This window comes from Carcharodon carcharias, chromosome 13 (assembly GCF_017639515.1).
Source record: "Carcharodon carcharias isolate sCarCar2 chromosome 13, sCarCar2.pri, whole genome shotgun sequence".
Classification (NCBI taxonomy): Eukaryota; Metazoa; Chordata; class Chondrichthyes; order Lamniformes; family Lamnidae; genus Carcharodon; species Carcharodon carcharias.
In genome coordinates, this window is record NC_054479.1 from 51975658 (window position 1) to 51998278 (window position 22621).

The 22621-nt window shown below is 42.1% G+C and overlaps 1 protein-coding gene across 2 annotated transcripts in view; it reads left to right on the forward strand.

Moving 5' to 3' along the window:
* LOC121285799 (solute carrier family 2, facilitated glucose transporter member 11-like) overlaps positions 1-19226 on the forward strand; it is a 74455-nt gene extending 55229 nt beyond the window's left edge. The window contains exons 9-13 of one of the 2 annotated variants that reach the window (XM_041202632.1): positions 8879-8989; positions 11403-11504; positions 16141-16216; positions 16921-17048; positions 18698-19226. In XM_041202632.1, coding sequence (XP_041058566.1) covers positions 8879-8989; positions 11403-11504; positions 16141-16216; positions 16921-17048; positions 18698-18856 — 576 coding nt within the window. In that variant the 3' untranslated portion in view covers positions 18857-19226. The remainder of the gene's footprint in view (positions 1-8878; positions 8990-11402; positions 11505-16140; positions 16217-16920; positions 17049-18697) is intronic. The other variant, XM_041202633.1, reaches the window with a different exon arrangement.
* The last annotated feature ends 3395 nt before the right edge of the window (positions 19227-22621 follow it).

The following is a 22621-nucleotide window of genomic DNA, read 5'->3' on the forward strand; positions in this document are numbered from 1 at the left end:
GGGATAAGGAATTACTTTTCCTTTTGACAGGAATTCCGTGTTGCTTTCAGGTGTCTTGTTCACCTCCCCAGCACTTTCAGCAGTGTTCACATTTGGACTCACAGCTGCAGTTAACATTACAACTTGATCAGTTGTATTTTCAGCCGGGTCTCTTTTTCTTGAATCATCCTTACGTACCCTATTACGCCCCATGGATTTCCTACGCAATTTGCAGCAATTTTCCTGAATGTGTCCCACCTTGTTACAATGGAAAAACTAAGGCCTTCAGACATCACTCCCACCCTCGGAACTTTCCTTTCTGGTCTGAGGAGGAGATTTCAGCACATTCCCAGCTGTCCCTTCTCTTCCCTGGCTACTTGCCTTCCTTTCACCCTCCCACTTTCTATGCTTCTCGGGTTTGTGGGACTGATGGAAGAAGGGTTTGGATTTATGGACAAGCTCGTAATCATCAGCTATTGCCACTGCCTGTCTAGCTGTTGAAACCTTCTGGTTCTCTTTGTGAGTTCTTACTGCTGGAGGAAGTGAATTTTCAAATTCCTCCAGGAGAATTATTTCCCTAAGGCACTCATACACGGCCTCTATCTTTAGTGCCCGTATCCAACAATCAAAGTTAGTTTGCTTTACCCTCTCAAATTCAATGGGCAGAATCTTCTGGCTGGCATGCGGCTGGCAGAGCCTGCATGCCAATGCTTAAAATGTCAGGCACGCGTCCCGACGTCAGTGCGCGGCATCGCGATATTTTGGTCGGCGGGCACATGCCCGCCATTAATTAAAGGCCTCATTAAGGCCCTTAACTTGCCAATCATTGACGATTTTGAGGGGCCCGTGCAAACTTTGGCTTGGTGCATGGGCCCATCCAGTGGCAAGATGAGGTTTGATAGCAGTTTTAAAAGCATTTAATAAAGTTTTGTTTATTTCATTAATGTGTTCCATCTCGTGTGACATTTTCACATGAAGGGGACATGTCAATGAATTTGTATTGTTCTATTTTTTATATTTGCCAGCACTTTGCCTCAGGGAGATGTGCGCTCTTTCGCGCACTCTGACAGTTGGGGAATCCCCCCCCCTCACTCCCCAACAGCGCTTCCCATCAGGCGGCCTGCTGGGCGGGCCAATTAAGGCCCACCCACTTAAAATGGCGGCGGGGCCTGTTTCGGCGGCGGCGATCGGCTGTCTGCCCGCCACCGAGCTGGTGGGGCCCGCCCGCCCATCAAGGGCGAAATTCTGCCCAATGTAGGTCTGTTCAGGTTGTTTCCTTATGTTTCAAAACTTCTGCCTGTATGCCTCAGAGGCCAGTTCAACCGCACTAAGAATAACCTTCTTTACTGCATCATAAATTGTAGACACCTCTTCTAAAAGCGATGTGTAAACCACATGAGCTCTGCCCCACTATCTGCTTTGCAGAAGCAATGTCCAATTTTCTTTTGGCCACTTCATTTGCTTAGGTACCTTCTCAAATGAAATAAAGAACGCTTCTTCATCCCTTTCCTCAAACTTTGGAAGGACATGTACAAATTTAAACATCCCCCCACTGGACTCTGGGTAGGGATAAGTTGTTCCATCTGCAAAACGTTCCCCAACATCTGGTGCCTCTGTTTTAAATTCCAGCCTTTTAAGCTGGTATCCCCTTTCTCATTCCTTCTCTCTTGCCTGAAATTCCAGTTCTAGCTGCTTAAACGCTCATTCTCTTTCTGCTCTTTCCTGTTCAAATTTAAGTTTCTCCATTTCTTTCTCATGTTCAAGCTGCTCCACTTGCAACTAAATCCTAGCTAACTCAACTGACTCATTCCCTGGAGAATGTGGTTTCACTTGCATCCCTTCCAATTTCAAATGCTGCGCTATTCAACTATGGCTGCTTTCCTCGCCTCTTTAGTTAATTCTAACTTCAATTTATCTGCCAATTCCCTTAGCTTAGCCTTGGTTACTATTTGTAAACTAGTCAGGGATAAATCTTCCATCTTTAAAAAAGTCATAGCAACTTCCACAGCCATGTCGATTACCAATGATTCAGAAAAGCAGTATCTGCCTTTTTATCCTTTGACAATTATTATTAATCTGCATCCAATCATATGTTGTCCGCATTTCAAATCCCGTGAGAGACCCCAATCTTATGTTACAGACCGTGATGGGAGAGTGCGCAGTCAATTCTAGCCCCACTTCTCCACACGTCGTAGCAATAGTTTAAATATCTAACTCACCATCAGAACTGGTCAGTTGTTTACCTTTGATACTGTTATCTCCAGTATAAAAAGACTCTAACAGGCTCCCTTCAGCGAACACAAAATAAATTTGATTTATTACGAAACAAACTTTTTTTTAAAAAAATTTATAAAACTGGTTAACATACATTTTGTAGTTTAGAAGTGTAACAATTTTCCCCTTTTTGAAGAAAAACAGATATTCAAACCCCCATACAATCACACACAAACACAAAGTGGGAAAAAACAAACACAGTCCCCTGCAGAGGCTGGAATATGGGAATGTTGCTTTTAAAAGGATAAAATTTGAAAAGATCTCAACTCTGTTGATCTAACAGAATTCAGGTCACAATAGATCTGGAAGTTCTTTCAGATGGACCTTTGGTGAAACTGTCCTTGATGACTTTTATTTATCACAACTTTGCAGATTTTCAAAAAAAAACCAGACGGGCTATTCTAATGACACATTTCTGATGAAAGTTTAACTTACTCTAGCCTGCATGTAACACAAAGGTGGGGCAGAGAGAGAAAGAGAGTCTTCTTGCAGCCTGCTTCTAAGGTAAACATACACACTCTGTCTGAGAGTTTCAAAGAATAAAATGTTCAGAGAATACTTCCCTCAGGCCAGGTGTTTTTAACCAATCACTGAGAGTCTTTAGCCTGGTAACAGCAGCTCTTTGTTAACTTAGATATACAAAGTATCTCTTCCTTCTCCAGGTGTCTCTACTAAAAAATATGTTTGGGCAGAATTTTTATCATCAATATGTTTAGGTGAGTGATTCTTATGGGTGGGATTTTTTTTTGGAATTTCATAATGTTTATTTTTGTCTTTAAAAATCTTCAGCTCTCTGAAGTAGCTCTCTGCCTTCAGGGAGCTTTCATTCCGCACTCCCCTGCACCCATGCTGACTTCAGCACCCTCTTCCCACCCCTCCACCACGGCAGCACTGGGCCTTTCAGTGTGCCTTTCATGCTGGCTGGCCAATTAACAGCCAGCGAGCGTGAAATTGTGGTCCTGGTACAATTGCAGGCGGTGGCCCGTTTTCCAGCCGCTCCTGGGTCTGCCCGCCGACCCGAAAATCCTGCCCATGATTTCAATGCATGTATGTACATGCAGAAAGTGTGGTGTATAAGGCTGGTGAGCAACAAGCACAAATATCAGTTTGGGAATATGATGTAGTGGAAATAATGGAAAACATGGCTTAAGAATGGTGATGACGGGGCACTTCATATTCAAGGATATAAAGTTTTCAGAAAAGATAGAGAAGGATAAAGGGAGGTGGGGTGGCAGTACTAATCAGGGAAGACATTGCACTGTTGCAAAGAGGGCACAAGGACAGAATTCATTTGGTTAGAGTTGAGAAGCGAAAAGGGTAACATCACCCTGATTGGAATATTCTACAGGCCTCCAAATAGTGAGAGAGAGATAGAGGAACAAATCTTCAGGGAAATCACAGAGATATGCAAAACCTATAGAGTGATGACACTGGAGGACTTTAATTACTCAAATATCGATTGGGATAATATTGGATTAAAAGATAAGAAGGGGGACGAATTTCTGAAATGTGTTCAGGGAACATCCTTGATCAGTATGTTCTTGGCCCAGTTAGGAAGGAGGTATTGCTAGATCTGGTGCTAGGAAATGAGGTGGGCCAAGTGGGCTCAGTAACTGTGGGGGAACATTTGGATAAGAGTGATCATCGTATCATAAAGTTAAGATTTGTAATGGAGAAGAGCAAGGAACAATCTAACATCGAGCTTTCTAAATTGGAAGAGGGCTAATTTCAATGCGTTGAGAAGGGAACTAGTATTGTAAAGTGGAACCAGAGACTGACAGGAAAAACTGTAATGGAACAATGGGTGATATTTAAGGAAGAGGTGCTTTGTGTACAGACAGAAGGTAAGAGAGCCAAAAATGGGGCTCTTTGGATAATGAGTGAGATAGAGATTATATGAAACAAAAACAGAGGGTATATTTTTCAAGTGAGAATGAGACCAGGTTGCGAGGGGAGGTGAAGAGGAAAATAAGACTAGCAAAGAGTATGAGAATAGAATGGCAGTCAACGTAAAAGAGAACCCCAAAATCTTCCACTAGCATGTAAATAGTAATTAGGCTGTAAGAGGTAGATTGGGCCCTGTTCAGGATGAACAGAGGTTGATGAATCCTTAGAGGCTCAAGGCAAGGCTAGAATACTTAATGAGCATTTTGTATCAGTGTTTAGTAAGGAAGAAGAATATTAATAAAATATTGGTCGAAGTGAAGAAAGTGGAGGCAATGGACAGTGCGAAAATTGAAAGAAAGCAGCTACTGGAAAGACTGGCCATGTTTAGGGTAGATAAATCACCTGGTCTGGACGGCTTGCATCCCACATTGCTAAAAGAAATGGGGTTGAAGGTAGAGGAAGGGTTAATCTTTCAATCTTCCCTAGAAATGGGGGAGGTGCCAGAGGATTGGAGCGTGGCTAATGGGACATCTTTATTCAAGAAAGGCTGTAAGGACAGCCCTAGCAACTACAGGCCAGTTAGTTTAACATCAATGGTGGGTAAGGTTTTTGGAATCCATATTCGGGGAAAAAATTAACAAGCACTTGGAGAGGTTTGAGTTAATTAAGGAGTGTCAGCACAGCTTGTAAAAGATGGTGCTTGAGTAATCTAATTGAATTTTTTGATGAAGTAACAGAGAAGGTTGGTGAAGGGAATGCAGTGGATTTTTCTATATGGATTTTAAGAAAGCGTTTGACAAGATACCACATAAAAGGCAGGTTAACTAAATTGTGGCTCATTGAGTAGAAGTGTCTGTGTCCAATTGAGTAAAAAATTGGTTTAAGTACGGAAAGCAACGAGTCGTGGTAGATGGTTGTTTTTTGGACTGGAGGATGGTCGACAGTAGTGTTCCCCAAGCTAGGACCACTGCTTTTTTTGCTATGTATAAATTACTTGCATCTTGGAATATGGATTAAATTTTCAAAAAATTTGCTGATGATAGCAAAATTAGAGAAGACAAACAGTAAGGATTATACTAAATGCCTGCAACAGGACATTGTGGACCAGCGAAATGGGCAGACAAGTGGCAGATTGAATTTAATACAGAGAAGTGAGATGATGCATTTTGGCAGAAGGGATAGGGAAAGGCAATATGGATTTAATGGCACAAGTGTTTTTTTTATTTGTTCATGGAATGTGGGCATTACTGGCTAGGCCAGCATTTATTGCTCTTGTTTAGAGGGCATTTTTAAGGGTCAACCACATTGCTTTGGGTCTGGAGTCACATGTAGGCCAAACCAGGTGAGGACAGCAGATCTCCTTAGTGAACCAGAAGGGTTTTTTTTACAACTATCAACAACGGTTTCAAGTTATTCCATCTGCCGTGGTGAGATTTGAACTCTGGCCTCAGCGCATTACCCTGGGTCTCTGGATTACCAGTCCAGTGGCAATACCACTACGCCACCGCCTCACCACAAACACGAACGGAGGAACCTGAAAGTGTTTGTGCATCAAAAATCTTCCTCCTTATCTAATGGTAAAAGGACGCGGAGACACAGATTTAAGATTTTGGGCAAGAGATTTGGGGGAATGTGAGAAAGAACATTTTTATGCAGCGAGTGGTAATGACCTGGAACCTGCTGCCCACGAGGATGGTGAGCGGAAATAATCAATAATTTCAAAAGGAAATTGGATGGGCGTTTGAAAGAAATAAACTTACAGGGCCACAGGGATCAAGTGAGTGAGTGGGACTGATTGGATTGCTCTGAAGAGACTGGCTTGGACTTGAATGGGCCATAAATGACTCTGTGGCAAGTGGCTGGAAGTGTGCGCTGATGACATTGCATCTGGGACCTGAGTGACTAGGGTAATCAAATGTGAATCTCCTTAATCAATCAGATTGAAGGATTGAGAACTATATTGAGGAAGGACAGAGAAGGAGGTGCAAATTTATTGGTTGAATACAATGCCAAATCAGGTACAGAAAGAGAGATGCAGCGAAGGGAAAGAAAGATTGAATTAAATGATATGGGACACAGACAGAAAAAATACATTTTTTAATCAAAAAATTAGAATCTAACATTTAGAAAATCTCCAACAACAATTAATGACTGTAAAAAAAGTGATTATTTTCAATATTACTGTGGGACACTGTGAAGCAGGCTTGTGGGGGCTGTGTGTATGTTTGTGTGACTAATTAAATTGAAGACAGACTGCAAGGTTTAAATCATCAAAGTGTTAGGTGTAAAAGCAGGCACTTTGAAGTGGTGATGAACAAGCTAAGATGGGATACAAGTAACTGCAACATGAATAGGAATTTGCATTAGGAGATAAAAGAAGAGTTGAATCTTTAGCTGTTGAATTTCAAAGGGAAGAAAGGAGGTTTTACAACTGGCAAAGATCATAAATTAATAAAACAAGTTATTAAGTTTATTTTTCCCAAAAGCAGTGGTCATAAAGACAACATGGAAGATTTTTTATATTCCGGGAAAGGTAACTTCCAAAGAAAGTTACGAACAATGGGTTTAAAGATGAAAGAGAAAGACATATTTAAGGAAAGATTGAAAACTGTATGAGAGATGTGGCCATGTGATCTTGAAGAATGTGCTGTGCGAGGACAGACCTGTGAAGAAAGCAACCTTTAGCCACCCCAGAAAAGTGTTTGTTTCTTCCAGAAAGCAAGGTTTTGTTACAAGCCTTGAATTTCCATTGTCGAGTGAGAGGGAGAGAGAAGCCCTGTGAAATACCTCCCCAATAGTAGCAGTGGGTGCCTTGTGGTAATATTACTGGATTTTTTAATAGATTAAGAATCTATAGAGACTGTTGCCTGGAAAAGAGTGTTTATGTGTAAGTCTAGCTAAGTAGAAATCTTTTGGGAAATGTTGTAAGACTAAATTTAACTGTGTAACTGTAATCTTATGTGTTTAAGTTTTCTTTTCTTTTGTTAATTACTGTTTTAGAAAATCTCCAGAAGTGGTAGTGGAACCTTTACTTCTGACTTCAGTACACATACCTTCTCGTAATAAAAATACAAATTGCAAATCGTTGTGATAGCTTGATCAAGTTTCCCTTTGGCATTTGGTCAGCTTGACAATTATCACTGCCATATCAAAACACTTTTAATAATTAATTTTCAGTGCCTGAGGGTTTGATTGACAGTAATTAACTGTTATCAGTGTTAAAAGGATGATAAAGCATGTATTGAGAAGACAATGTTCTGTGACAAGTTTAGTTTGTACTTAGGTACGTATATAGAAAAGTGAATTGTGACAGAGTATTGGCGGATAGCTAGTATTATTCCTGTGTTTATAAAAGAAGATAGAAAAAGTTCAGGGACATATAGATCATTTAGCTTAATGTTACCGATAACAAAGATATTGGAATCTTTACTCAGAGATGTAATAGAAAAACATCTAGTTGGGAAGTGCTGTTCCACAGGGATCAGAATTATGCACAATTTACATAAATGACCTGCACTTGGGAATTGGAAGTACTATATCAAAATTTGTGGCAATACCAAATTGAAGCTGTAGTTAATATTGCAGATGACTGCAACAAATCACAAGAAAATGTTAACAAACTTGCAAAATTAGTGTTTAATCGGCAAATGAATTTCAATTTTGGGTAAGTGTGAGGTGGTGCAATTTGGCAGGAGGAATAGGGAGCGCACCCACTACTTAGAAAACAATTATTTAAACATGGTAGAGGTGCAAGGGGTCAAGAGGTACTGATTCATAAATAATCAAAATTGACATTGTAGGTTAACAAAGTCGTAAAAATGATCACAAAGCCTTGGGCTTCATTTCTAGAAGAATAGAATTCAAAACCAGAGAATTTATGTTGAACTTACATAAACCTCAGTTAGACCACACTTAAAGCACTGTGTGGAGCTATGATCTCCATATCGCAACAAAGACATCGAGAAGCACAGAGATGTTTAAAAAAGATTTACAGGGATCATAGGACACAATTGGGAAAAACAGAACAAGCTGGGGCTCTTTTCTCTAGAAAAGAGAAGACTGAAAGATGACCTGATAGATGTCTTTAAAATTGTGAAGGCATTTGATAGGGTAGATGTAGGGAAGATCCTTCTATTTGTCGGGAATCCAAAACTAGGTGACATGAATGTCAGATAATCACTAATAAATCCAAAAATGATTCAGGAGGAACTTCTATACTCAGAGTGTGGAGAATATGGAACTCACTACAGTAAAGTTAGGTGGGATCAGTACAGTGTTAATGGTAAGGCAGATATCTCTAACATACTTGCCAAACAGGCTTCAAAACTCTGACTACCTGAGAGCAAAACTGCAGGAAATCAGCACCACGTGTATCATATAACAAAATACTGCATATCACGGGAAATAGTGGGTCTTGTGTATATTATGTAGGGCACTGTATATCACAGGCGCTAGCAGGCCCTATGTATATTAATGCAATGTATATCACGGAGAGTAGAAGGCCATGTGCATAATATATAAAACCCTGTATATCATGGGGAATGGCAGATCTTGTGTATGTTGTAAAATGCACTGTATAAAACAGGAAATAACAGCCTGTGGAGCCTATTATATTGTACAGAGAACAGCAAGCCCTGTGTTTATATGTATTCTATATATGTCACTGCATAATAAGTGTATTACCAGAGCCTGTATATATTTTGTTGGACTCAGGGTTTAATGTTGTTTTCTCCACCAGGTATATTTCTACGCTGTGTATGTGTTTCGTGCTGCAGGAATTCCCAATGAAAAGATCCAGTATGTTACAATTGGAACTGGGTGCTGTGAGTTCATCACTGCAGTAACAAGTGTATGTTTAATTTTCCTTTGCTTCACTGCATTTATTAGTTTATTTGCTTATGCTTATTTATTTTGCTCCAAATCCCTTTTGTTCCACACAAATTACAGCGAGCATAATGGTGCTAGGGTAGAATCATCTCCCCACCTTCCATTTTGGCTCATGATCAGTCTATGGGACAACTTAACAGTTAGCAAGGACCCTTCTTTTTAAATTGAAAGCGATAATACAAAATTGAAATGTGCTTTACACAGGGTAATACACAGACTGAAGAATACTATACGCTATGGGATGGGAGCCATTATTTTCCAGATAATATATTGAGTGAACTGCATTATGTCCAAGTTTGGGTACTGTGCTCAGGACATGTTATGTGCAAGATAATGACAAACTGGAGAGGATTAGAGGATAAGACAAAGGTGTGATTGTCTTGAGGCTACAGGGTGTCAGATACTGGTTAATACACAGACTGAAATGCTAGATATAGGGTAATCAGATAGTGTAAATTTTAAAAAATCTTTAATTTCCCTGCTGGATAGCAAGCTGTTTATTGTTAGTTATTTTCTAATAACTGCCTCATTCATTTTTCTTTGGTTATTATGGAAAATGTGACAGGTAAAAGGTCTCTCACTTCAGTACAATGCAACCTTGAGACAGCAAAAATAAACATTCTGAACTCCATGAATAGTGTTGAGATATTTGAGGGTGAAACTAAGGCAATGAACCTAGGAATAGTGGACCTTTTATTCGTTCATAGGATGTGGACATTGTTGACTAGGCTAGCATTTATTGCCCATCTCTAATTGCCCTTGAGAAGGTGATGAAGAGCTGCCCTCTTGAACTACTGCAGTCCATGTGGTGTGGGTGATCTTATAGGGATTTATAAGACTGGTAAGGAGGTGGAAAACTGTTAAGCAGATAGAAAATGTTGATTGGGAATATTACTTTAAATTGCTGAAGTAAAACTTAAGGGTTCAACCTAGTAAAAGGTAATTTTAGAACTTTTAGAATGTTTCAAGATGATCTTAAAAGTCAAACTATCCTAGCATTCCTCTTTTTTAGTATTTTTAGTGGTACAGCAAATGTGAGAGAATCTTGTCTCTAGATATGAACAGTAGTACTAGGAAATGGGATGAACATTTGGTATAAGTACTTACTGTACTATGAACAAAGCTCGTATCAAAGAGGCAAAGGCTGACATTATAACTGCCACCTCAGCTAAATGTGAAAACTACATCTAACATAAGCACAGGCCTAGGTTGTATTATAGTATAAGAATAGAACCAAGTCCCCTTTAAGATCAGAGAAATTTCAAGGGTCAGATGCAATGCAACTAGATAATGGGCCTGAGTACCAGAAGCTGCTCATTCCAGGGCTTGTGATCTTCTGTACTTCCAAGAATGCCCTCTGATGTCAGTCGGAACCTGAGAACCACATTGTATTATTTGTCTGTCATTTAATACAATTGGAAGATCAGATTACTGTATTAAACCTTGATATTAAAAAAAAACATGCAGGAGTGAATCCTAAGCAGATTTATTGCGCCAGACTCACACAATTTAGTTTATTGCAATAGTAACCATTAAGAAATCTGCTAACAAGGACTATTATTGCAAAATTCTTCACACAATATTCAGCATGTTAAATAAGCTTCCAGAGAGAGTAGTAGAGCCAAAAACCCTGGAATTGTTTAGGGAACGATTGGATTTTACATTGGAATGACATGCCTGAATAGCTGAATCAGGATGGGTTGAATGGCTTCCTTCATCTTTAATTATCTGTTGATCTTGTATTCTAGTGCTGTCATGGGTGTTGAGTGGATTACTATACTGTACCAGACCAGATTGTGAATGGATCACTATACTGTGCCAGGTCAGGCTGTGCATGAATTACTTCACTGATTCAGACAAGACTAGGGTGTTGCACTGGTCCAGACTGGGCCAAGCTATAAATAGGTTATTGCACTGATCCAGATGAGGCTAGGCTGTGAACAGGTCATTATACTCTACTAGGTCATCTTGTAAATGGGTTAGTGCACTACTATACTGTACCAAATGCAGGCATGTAAATATATTACTCAACTGGTGCAGACTGAAACTTAATATCGAATGATATTATGACTGGGATTTCAAACCAATTCAAAGCCAATACATGAATAAGCTATTATATGGTGCAGACTGCAGAGGCATCCAAAAGACCATTCCAAACAGCAGATCACAGTAAGCTGCAGAATCAGAGCCCAAATGCATCATGAGAATGGGTTTATGCCAGGTTCTGTGCTTTGCTATTGTTTAGACAGTGTGGGAGTTTTCACAAATTTGCAGTGTACCTTACCAGACCTGGGAATGTTTACTACCTTCACTGGGGCAGGGTGTAGAAGGAGGTGTGAGTAATCAACATGTTGCACATGGTTTTCCTTCATCAGAACCTGTTTATTGACCGGATTGGGCGCAGAGTGCTACTTATGGGAGGTTACAGTTTGATGGTTGGTTTTGGAATATTGTTCACCATCTCATTGACTCTCCAGGTGAGTCACAGTCTCTTTCTCACTGTTAAAAGAAAGGTTGAAATTCGTGCATTTTCAGAATATGATTCCCAATTTCAGGACAACTTATATTTGGGTGTTATTTAGGATAGGCCCATTGTAAATTCTCCTGATTTCGTCTTGTATTTTCGTCTTGAATTGAACAGAATGGGAAGAGTCTGTTGAAATGGAGTTAGTATCAAAATTCTCAAACTTCTTGGGATCCCCAGGACAATAAATTTTCAGTTAGTAAATTACAGGAATGATGTTGAAACAAATATGTAAAGGCATTGTTTATCCCATCTCAGCATAAAGCCTCCTGGTGTCCAGCATCACATTTTGGGAATCTCAATCTGGGTTGATTTTCAGGTTGATATAGTGCTGACCATGCCAAACCTTTTTAAATGGCTGCATTCACTGGCAGGGAAGCTTTCCCCTGGCTAGGAAGCCCAATGAGGCCCTTTTTCTCCACCAGGTTGTTGGCCAGTAATAAACCTGAATACTTCAACTATTAAGTGAGAGAGTAAATAAACATGTGCAGGAATTATGTCATACTGAAAGCTCCTTGCATTTTTTGAGGAGCCAAATAGATATCACCTGAAACAGTTGTGATCTGTTTTAGTGATCGTACTGAATAAACTCCACTGGTACCAGTTCCATGCCATCAGGCATCAGTTACTTATCCTTACTTAGTCGAGGTTTTCATACCAGTTCCTATCACTTCTTAGCCTTGGTAATTCATATTTCCTAAGTCTTTGAACGCGTTTCCCCCTGTCATCTTCCTCATAATGGATGAGGGGACTAAGTGCAATGTATCTAAGTTTGCTTACAGTACAAAGTTAGGTGGGAAAGTAGGCTGTGAGTTGGTCACAAAGAGGCTGGAAAGGATATAGATAGTTTAAGTGAGTGGGTAAACATGTGACAGGTGGAATATAATGTGGAGAAATATGAAGGTAACCACTTCAGAGGATAAATAGTAAAGCAGAATTTTTTTTGAAAGGTGAGAGATTGAAAGATCGGTATTCTGAGGGACCTGGGTAACCATGTACACAAATCACAGTAAGTTAATAAGCAGTTACACCAAGCAATTTGGAAAGCAAATGGTTTGTTGATCTTTATTGCAAACAGTTGGAGTATAAGAATAGGGAAGTCTTATTTCAATTATATAGCACCTTGGTGAGACCACACCTTGAGTATTGTACACAGTTTAGATCCCCCTACCTAAGGAATGGAAATGCGACTGAGAGGGAGTGCAACAAAGGTTGACTAGATTGATTCCCAGGACGGAGGCATTGCCGTTTGAGGAGAGATTAACTAAACTAGATCTAGGGTTTAGAAGAATGAGAGGTGATCTCATTGAAACAAATTACATTCTGAAGGGGCTTGACAGGGTAGATGCTGGGAGGATGTTTCCCCTACCTGGGAGGCCTAAAACTAGGCATCACAGCCTCAGAATAAGAGGTCAATTATTATAGGATTGAGATGAGTAGAAATTTCTTCACTCAGAGGGCTGTGAAACCTTGAAATTCTTTACTCCAGAGGGCTGTGCATGATCAGTCATTGAGTATATTCAAGACTGAGATTGATTAATTTTTGGATACTAGGGAATTAGGGATATGGGATAATGCGGAATGGTGCTGAGGTAGAAGATCAGCCATGATCTTATTGAATGGTAGAGCAGCCTTGCAGAGCCGAATAGCCTACTGCAGCTCATATTAGAAAAACAAATGGTTTGTTGATCTTTATTGCAAAGGGTTGGAGAATAGGGATGCCTTGCTTCAATTATATGGTGAGACCAAAGGGGAGGTGATTGTGTAGTGGTATTGTTGCTGGACTAGTAATCTAGAAACCCAGGGTAATTCTCTGGGGACCTGGGTTCTAATCCTGCCACAGCCAATGGTGGAATTTGAATTCAATAAAAATCTGCAATTAAAAGTCTAATGATGACCATGAAACCATTTTTGATTGTTGTCATTCTCACCTGGTCTGGCCTACATGTGACTCCAGACACACAGTAATGCCCTCAGTTACAGAGTCACAAAAACGGAATGAAACTGAACAGATCACCCACCATTGACCGAGGCACTGGAAACGACAATGGCATCCTGTCAACCTTGCAAAGTCCTCCTTATTAACATCTGGGGCAAGTGCCAAAATTGGGAGAGCTGTCTCACAGACTAGTCAAGCAACAGCCTGACAGTCCTGCCGGTGGGACAGGACATACCCAGAAATGGTGATGGTGGAGTCTGGAAGGTTATCTGCAAGGTTATGATTCCTGTGAGGAATGTCAGCAAAGGTGGCGGCGCAGTGGTATACAGTCGACTCCGGACCCTATGAAATCTCATGACATCTGGTCAAACATGGGCCAGGAAAACATGTACCTTAGCTGACGAATCAGTGCTCCCCCATGTTGGACAGCATTTGGAGGAAGCACTGAGGGTGGCAAGGGTGTACTCTGGGTGGGGGACTTCAATATCCATCACCAAGAGTGGCTCGGTCGCACCACTACTGACTGAGCTGGCCAAGTCTTAAATGACATAGCTGCTAGACTAGGTCTGCAACAGGTGGTGAGGGAACCAACAAGAAGGAAAAACATATTTGACCACATCCTCACCAACCTGCCTGCCGCAGATGCATCTGCCCATGACAATATCAGTAGGAGTGACTACCGCACAGTCATTGTGGAAACAAAGTCCTGCCATCACATTGAGGATACCCTCTATCGTGTTGTGTGGCTCTACCACTGTGCTAAATGGGATAGATTTTGAACACATCTAGCAACTCAAGACTGGGAAAGCAGCAGAATTGTACGTGAACACAATCTGTAACCTCATGGCCTGACATATCCCCCATTCTACCATTACCATCAAGCCAGGGGATCAACCCTGGTTCAATGAAGAGTGCAGGAGGGCATGCCAGAAGTTGCATCAGGCCTACCTAAAAATGAGATGTCAACCTGGTGAGACTATTAACACAGGATCAGTTGCATGCCAAACAGCATAACCAGCAAGTGATAGACAGAGCTAATTGACCCCATAACCAACGGATCCAAGCTCTGCAGTCCTGCCACATCCAGTCGTGAGTGGTGGTAGACAATTAAACAACTCATTGGAGGAGAAGACTCTACAAATATCCCCATCCTCAATGATGGAGGAGCCCAGCACATCAATGCAAAAGATAAGGCTGAAGCATTCTTAACAATCTTCAGCCAGAAGTGCCGAGTGGATGATGCATCTCGGCCTCCTCCGGAGGTCCCCAGCATCACAGATGCCAGCCTTCAGCCAGTTCGATTCACTCCATGTGATATCAAAAAACGGCTGAATGCACTGGATTCTGCAAAGGCTATGGGCCCTGACAATATTCTGGCAATGGTACTGAAGATTTGTGCTCCAGAACTTGCCGCGCCCCTAGCCAAGCTGTTCCAGTACAACTACGACCCTGGCATCTACCCGGCTATGTGGAAAATTGCCCAGGTATGCCCTGTACACAAAAAGCAGGACAAATCCAACCCAGCCAATTACCGCCCCATCAGTCTACTCTCGATCATCAGTAAAGTAATGGAAGGGGTCATCAAGAGTGGTATCAAGCAGCACTTGCTTAGCAATAACCTGCTCACTGCTGCCCAGTTTGAGTTCCGCCAGGGCCACTCAGCTCCTGGCCTCACCACAACCTTGGTCTAAAAATGGAAATAAGAGCTGAACTCAAGATGTGAGGTGTGAGTGACTGCCTTTGAGATTAGGGCAGCATTTGACCGAGTGTGGCATCAAGGAGCCCTTAGCAAAATGAAGTCAATGGGAATCGGGGGAAAACTCTCCACTGGTTGGAGTCATACCGAGCAGGTTATTGTTGAGTGAGTGCTGCTTGATAGCACTGTCAGTGACGCCTTCCATCACTTTGCCAATGATCGAGAGTAAACTGATAGGGTAGTAATTGGCCAGGTTGGATTTATCCTGATTTTTGTGGATAGGATGTACCTAGGCAGTTTTCCACATTGACAGGTAGATGCCAGTGTTGTAGCTGTACTGGAACCACTTTATAAAAAATAAACAGGCAAACTCAGCTACTAATGTAAGAGCGATGTGGTACAACCATGTTCGCCGTTTATAAACTATCAATTGCTGATAATTTCCAGCCCTCACCTCCTTTTCAAACCTCACCACTCCTCCCCTGCCCTCTCCTTCCTTTTATGTTTTGAGGGCATAGGCTTCCTGCTGGGTTATGGTTCTTCCAATACCATGCCCAAAGTGGACATTATTCACATGTCAATCTTGTCTGTTGACTGTAGGGGTATTGTATCCAGTGCCCACACACAGCTCTTAGACCAGGTATTGCTGCATAACAATCCAGAGTGGAAACTTCAGCTAATTTATCTCCTCAACCCATCGGTGATGAGATTAATTGTAGATCTTCAGTGTCCATGTTAAACTTATTCAAAACAGGGATCAGATCTGGGAGAGGTTTGTGTGGCTCAACTTCTCATTCGAAAAAATATTCACCAACTCAATGAGCTCTTTGAACCTAGTCATTGTCGGAGTATAATTTTTTTGTTGCACTGTTGGAATTAATTTGTCCAACAGTTAATTGTAAATGGGAAAGATAAGCCCTGCATGTCTTACTGATACTGTCTGTCATCACTTAGATCAAGATCAGCTGGATGCCATACATGAGCATGATTTGTATCTTTGCATCCATCTTAAGCTTTGGAATTGGACCAGGTAGGTCACTCACTGAATTGTAATTATAATCACATAAAGGAAAAACTCTAAATGTTATAATTACAGAACAGGTCAGTCAACATCTAGAAAAAGTAGACAGGTTAACATTTCACACTAAGCCCTTCAAAACAGAAAGATAAATGTGCATTTTATAGAATCTGAACCAAAAAAGCTAAGGGAGTGGGGACAACACGTACCCTAGTCACATCAAGGGAGTTAATGGATTGAATGACATGAGACCTGCAGAATGGAAAAGCAAGAAATGCTGCATCTAACCTTTGCCGCCATGCCTGATTCGGAAGCTGTTGTGGAGATGTAAGGGAGCTTTATTTCATTCCCTAGCACTAAAACCTCAGCTTCTTCATACGGAAATGCCAAAACATTTGTTTGGAATCCCACAGAGGATTGGTAACTTAATAGGAGAAGTGGCCAATGAAATAGCACTTTTATGACATGATGTTCATTCTTATCAGAAAATGAGCTTCTGGGCATGGTGAGCAGTAATGTGTGTTACTGCAACCCCATTTGGTTCAGTGTCATTCCTTGCAGGTCTTTCTTTACACCAGTGCTCTCTGTTGTGTATCAATTATAATGACCGTAACATGTGAGGAGATATTCTCTTCTGTTGACTGCTTGTTACTCCAAATACTAAGTTTGCTTATGCACCCCAACTTCTAAATCCATTGTGACCTCTTTGCCCTTAGCTGGAGTAACTGGGGTCATACCGATGGAGATCTTTGACCAAACTGCACGGCCAGCAGCCTACATGATCAATGGCTCTCTGCTCTGGATAAACCTTATTGTTGTAGGAATGACTTTCCCATTCATTATTGTAAGTACCTTGAACAGAGATTAAATGATACTTAATATTGTGACAAGCTACCTTCTCGCTGTCATATTGCTTCCTGACAACCGCAGCCCTTGTGATGTTCTGCATGCTTTCTGACTCCTTCTTTATAATGGATTGTTCTCCTATTTAAAAAAAAATTCCTTTTCCTTCCCCTACTTTCCCTGTTCTCATGAGACCTTTGTAGAATTATCTAGCTTGAGGGGCAGAGGGGTCAATTGTTGAGCCTTTTCTGCTATTTAGGCAATGGTTGGGAGCTATACAGCAGACGCCTAGGGTACTTGGTTGGATGATTTTCCTTCGCTGTCCCTTAAGAGCAGTTTGCTTAGACTCAGCTCTTGCCCTCCATCAGCACCATTCATCATGTAGATAATCACTCATGTGGCTCCAGGCATCTTGAAGCGCAGTTTCACAGCAGCACTAACTAAACAAATCTAAACCAACAAAACCAGAGCTCATGCTGATTCTAGGTAGATTTCTCCCTCTTCTTGGCCAATGGGAACATTGCACCAGTATATGTCATAAAAGTATCATGGACTGGATTGGAGTTTGGGAACCTCAGGCCAATTATGAACAGTTACTGCTCCACTCTGTTCTTTCACCCCAGATCCCCACAATTTTGGATAGTTTGGGCATTGGTATTAGTCTTGGTTGGTGGATTGATGAGGTGCTATGTTGGAGGCAGAAGATAAGGTATTGGAACAGGATCTCCATTCCATCAACCCCACCTTTATAGAATGATGCAGTACTGGAGGAGAACATTTGGTTCTTCACTTCTGTGCCGACTTTTTGAAACTTATGCTTTTCCAGTCCTGCTTGTACAATTCAAGGCCAGGTGTTTACCCACTGAGGAAGCCACCTACAGCTGTTCCTGGTCACTACCTGGTGATTTCTGTAAAAGTTACAGAGAAAATAAAGAATTTACATTTATATAGCATCATTCACATCCTCAGGACATCCCAAGTGCTTCACAGGCAATCAGGTGTTTTGGAGCTGTAGTCAAGTTGTAATATAGGAAACAGTAACAGTTTGCACACAGCAAGATCCTACAAACAACAGTCAGCTAAATCATTTTAATGATGTTACTTGAGGAATAAATATTGGCCAGGACACACAATTTCTATGCTCAGTCACAAATATTTCAGTGGAATCTTTTTTTATCTACCTGAGAGGATAGATCAGGCCTCAGTTCCATTTGAAAGGTGACACCTCCGACAGTGCTGAAGCCTCTCAATATTGCACTGAAGTGGTAGCCTAGATTACCCTCCAAACGACTACCTACCCAACCCTTCAACCACCTGCCCCACATGGCAGAGTCTGCAGATCGTAAATTATCAGCCATTTCAGAGCCCATCGAACCTGAGTGGAAGCAAGTGATCCTCAATCCCCAGGGGCTGCCTGAGAAGAGAAGAGCAACATAGGTTATGTGCTCAATTCTCTGGAGTTAGACTAATCACAACCATTTGATTTAAGGTGGGATCTCTACCATTGGTGAAGCCTAGAGTCAGAACTGCTGTAAAGGGGTGGGAGAGGGAAACCTGACAAAAGGTAAAAGTAGAAAACGACCAACTGACTTCATTCTTTAGAACAAAAACATTGTATGCTTGCATTCATTCTGCCTTTCTGCCTTTCAGGAGGGATTGGGCAGTTTCTGTTACGTGCCATTCATTTGCCTGAGCTTGGTCGCAGCTTTATTCATTGGAATCTTCCTGCCAGAAACAAAGGGGAAGTCCTTTTTGGAAATTTCCAAGGAGTTTCACAAACGTAATTTCAATGGGATCAGCGAGTTGTGACTTGTGAAAATATTGTAATTACTAGTGCATATATCTGTATGGTTGTGGTTGCATGACTTCATTTGTAGAGTCTGGCTGGCTGATGGCTAGTCTAGCTTTCCTATTATCTGTTTCACTGGATTGAGAGCTCGTGGCAGATGAAGGTTTATATTGCATGTTCATGCAAATACCCAATCTCTATTTCCTTTCCAATGTCCTTTATCATGCAATTTTGAAGAAAGGATAGTGAGAGACAATATAGCCTTAATAGCACAATTCTAAATAGTATAGAGGGACAGAGGGACCTGGGGGTTGATGTACATAAATCTTTGAAGTTGGCAGGACATATTGAGAGAGTAGTTAGCAAAACATATAGGATCTTGGGCTTCATTAATAGAGGTACTGAGTACAAAAGCAGGGAAGTTATGCTGAACTTTCACAAAGCTTTGGTTAGGCCACAGCTAGAATATTACGTCCAGTTCTGGTCACCACACTTCAGGAAGAATGTGTGAGGGTTCTTGAGTAGGTGCAGAGGAGATTGACCAGAATGGTTCCAGGGATGAGGGATTTTAGCTATAATGTTAGATTAGAGAAGGTGATGTTATTCTCTTAGAGCAAAGGAGTTTGAGAGGAGATTTGATTGAGGCATATAAGATTATGCCAGGTTTTGTTAATGTAGATAAAGAAAAGCTGTTTCCCTTCGCTGGTGGTACAAGGACAAGTGGACACAGATTTAAGTTTTTGTGCAAGGGATGAATGGGTATGCAAAGGAGAATGTTTTTATTTAGTGAGTGGTAATGACCTGGAACTCACTGCCTGTGATGGTGCTCAAAGTAGAGATCATGAATGATTTCAAAAAGAAATTAGATGGGCACTTGAGAGAAATTAACTTGGAGGGCTATAGGGATATAGCGAGACAATGGGACTCATTGGATTACTCGATAGAGAACTGGCGTGAACTCAATGGGTTGAATGGCCGCCTCCTGTGCGGCAATAACTCCTTGACTCTGTTGTTGCCTCCCTTATAAAATCCCATCTCTCTTAAAACTCCCTGTTTGAATTCTTCCAATTGTTCCTTGCACTGCCTTATAGCCTTAACCAAGGTCACACGTGACATCCTATGTGACTATAACCATGTTGCATTACAGCCCCTCCACTTTCTCAACCTCTTTCCAGAGTTTTGACATGATTAAACACATCCTCCCTCTCTAACGCCTCCCTTCCATTGTCCCACTTAATGAGACTGCCATTGCTTGGTTTCATTCTTACCAACCTGACTGTTGTTACAGCAACTGCAACAATCTCCATCTCTTCTTACTTCTATGACATTACTTCTGGAGTTCCCCAAGGATCTAAACTTGGTCCAGTCCTATTCCTTATTTGTATGCTGCCACTTGGCGATTTGTTTTGGATTTCCAGCATCTGCAGTTTTTTGTTTTTATCTCTGTGTTTAATTGACTGCCACTTCTCTTCAAGAAATGCCTACTTTGAAGAAGTTCTGTTCTACTCTCCGTCAGGATTTTCGAATCTCTCTCTTGCCTTGTTCACCTTCATTGCTTTCCATTTCTCTCCTGGTGTTTGACAAGGTGTTTACTAAAACCCGCTTTCACAGGCATATTTCCTTTCTCAGTGACTGTCTCCATCTCCGGCTTACCCCACGTGGATTTCAATTGAAATTCCATTTCTCATGTTTTGAACCCACCCAGGATTACAGGTATCTCCGGGACATAAAACGTTTCTCGGACTGCTGTTCCCGTCGCGTTCTGAGATCCACACTCAGTGCCATGCATCGCCATATGAACACACTCGACCTCTCCCTCCAGCAGCACCGCCGCACCCTTTTTCAAAATTGCGTGTGCCCCCAGTTTCATATTATTCTTCGTCTCATCCGACTCCTCAACAAGAAACTTTTTCTCTTTCTCTCAAGTGCTAAGGAACACAAGCTCCAACAACTCATCGACACCAACACCCATCTAGGACCCTCCACCCCTGCCTGTCCCTCCGTCCCCACCCCATCTTCCAATCCCAGCCCCGGCCGTGTATTCACTATACACCCTGACCTTCCCTTCTCCGATGCTGAACGTTCAGTGCTCAGCAAAAGACTTTGTTTCATACCCTTAAGCCCTCATCTCAATAAATTTTGGGCTCGGCACAAAGCTGAACTCTTCTGCCGCCTTCATCTGCATGTTCACTTCTTTGGGCGGGAGTCCTCTCCCTGTTCAATGGATCCTTTTACCTACCTCCAATATTCTCCCTCCACCTGGACCCCTCCCTCTGGATTCTTACCTTCTCTTGATCTTTTCATTGAGAACTGTCAGCGTGACATTAGTTGTCTCAATTTCTCTGCTCCTCTCACCCATTCTAACCTGTCTCTCTTTGAACTTACTGCACTCCATTCTCTCAGGTCCAACCCTAAGATTGTCATAAAACCCACTGACAAGAGTGGTGCTGTTGTTGTCTGGCGTACTGACCTCTACCTCGCGGAGGCTGAGCGTCAACTTGCAGACACTTCCTCCCACCTCTCCCTGGACCATGACCCCACCACTGAACATCAAGCCATTGTTTCCAGGACTGTCACTGACCTCATCTCCTCTGGAGATCTTCCTCCCACAGCTTCCAACCTGATAGTCGCCCAACCTCGGACAGCCCGCTTCTACCTCCTACCCAAAATCCACAAACAGGACTGTCCCAGCAGACTGATCATGTCAGCCTGTTCCTGCCCATTTCTCGTTATCTCGACTCCCTTCTCTCTCCCCTTGTCCAGTCCCTTCCCATCTACATCCGTGATTCCTCTGACACCTTACGTCACATCAACAATTTCCAGTTCCCTGGCCCCAACCGCCTCCTCTTCACCATGGACGTCCAATCCCTCTACAGCTCCATTCCCCCACCAGGATGGTCTGAGGGCTCTCAGCTTCTTCCTCAAACAGAGGCCCAAACAATCCCCATCCACCACTACTCTCCTCCGTCTGGCTGAACTTGTTCTCATACTGAACAATTTCTCCTTAAACTCCTCTCACTTCCTCCAAATAAAAGGTGTGGCAATGGGTACCCGCATGGACCCCAGCTATGCCTGTCTCTTTATGGGGTACGTGGAACATTCCTTGTTCCAGTCCTACTCCAGCCCCCTCCCACAACTCTTTCTCCGGTACATCGATGATTACTTCGGTGCTGCTTCGTTCGCTTGTCGGGACTTGGAAAAATGTATTAGTTTTGCTTCCAATCTTCACCCCTCCATGATTTTCACATGGTCCATCTCTGACACTTCCCTTCCCTTCCTTGACCTCTCTGTGTCAATTTCTGGTGATAGACTGTCCACCAATATCCATTACAATCCTACCAACTCCCATAGCTACCTCGACTACACCTCCTCACACCCCATTTCTTTTAAGGACTCCATCCCATTCTCCCAGTTCCTTCGCCTCCGTCGCATCTGTTCTGATGATGTTACCTTCAAAAACAGTTTCTCTGACATGTCCTCCTTCTTCCTTAACCGAGGTTTTCCACCCACGGTAGTTGACAGGACCCTCAACCGTGTCTGGCCCATCTTCCGTGCATCCGCCCTTATGCCTTCTGCTCCCTCCCAGAAACATGATAGAGTCCCCCTTGTCCTCACTTATCACCCCACCAGCCTCCTTATTCAAAGGATCATCCTCCGCCATTTCCGCCAACTCCAGCTTGATGCCACCACCAAACACAAGTTCCCTTCACCCCCCGGCAGCATTCCATAGGGATCGTTCCCTCCGTGACACCCTGGTCCACTCCACCATTACCCCCTACACATCA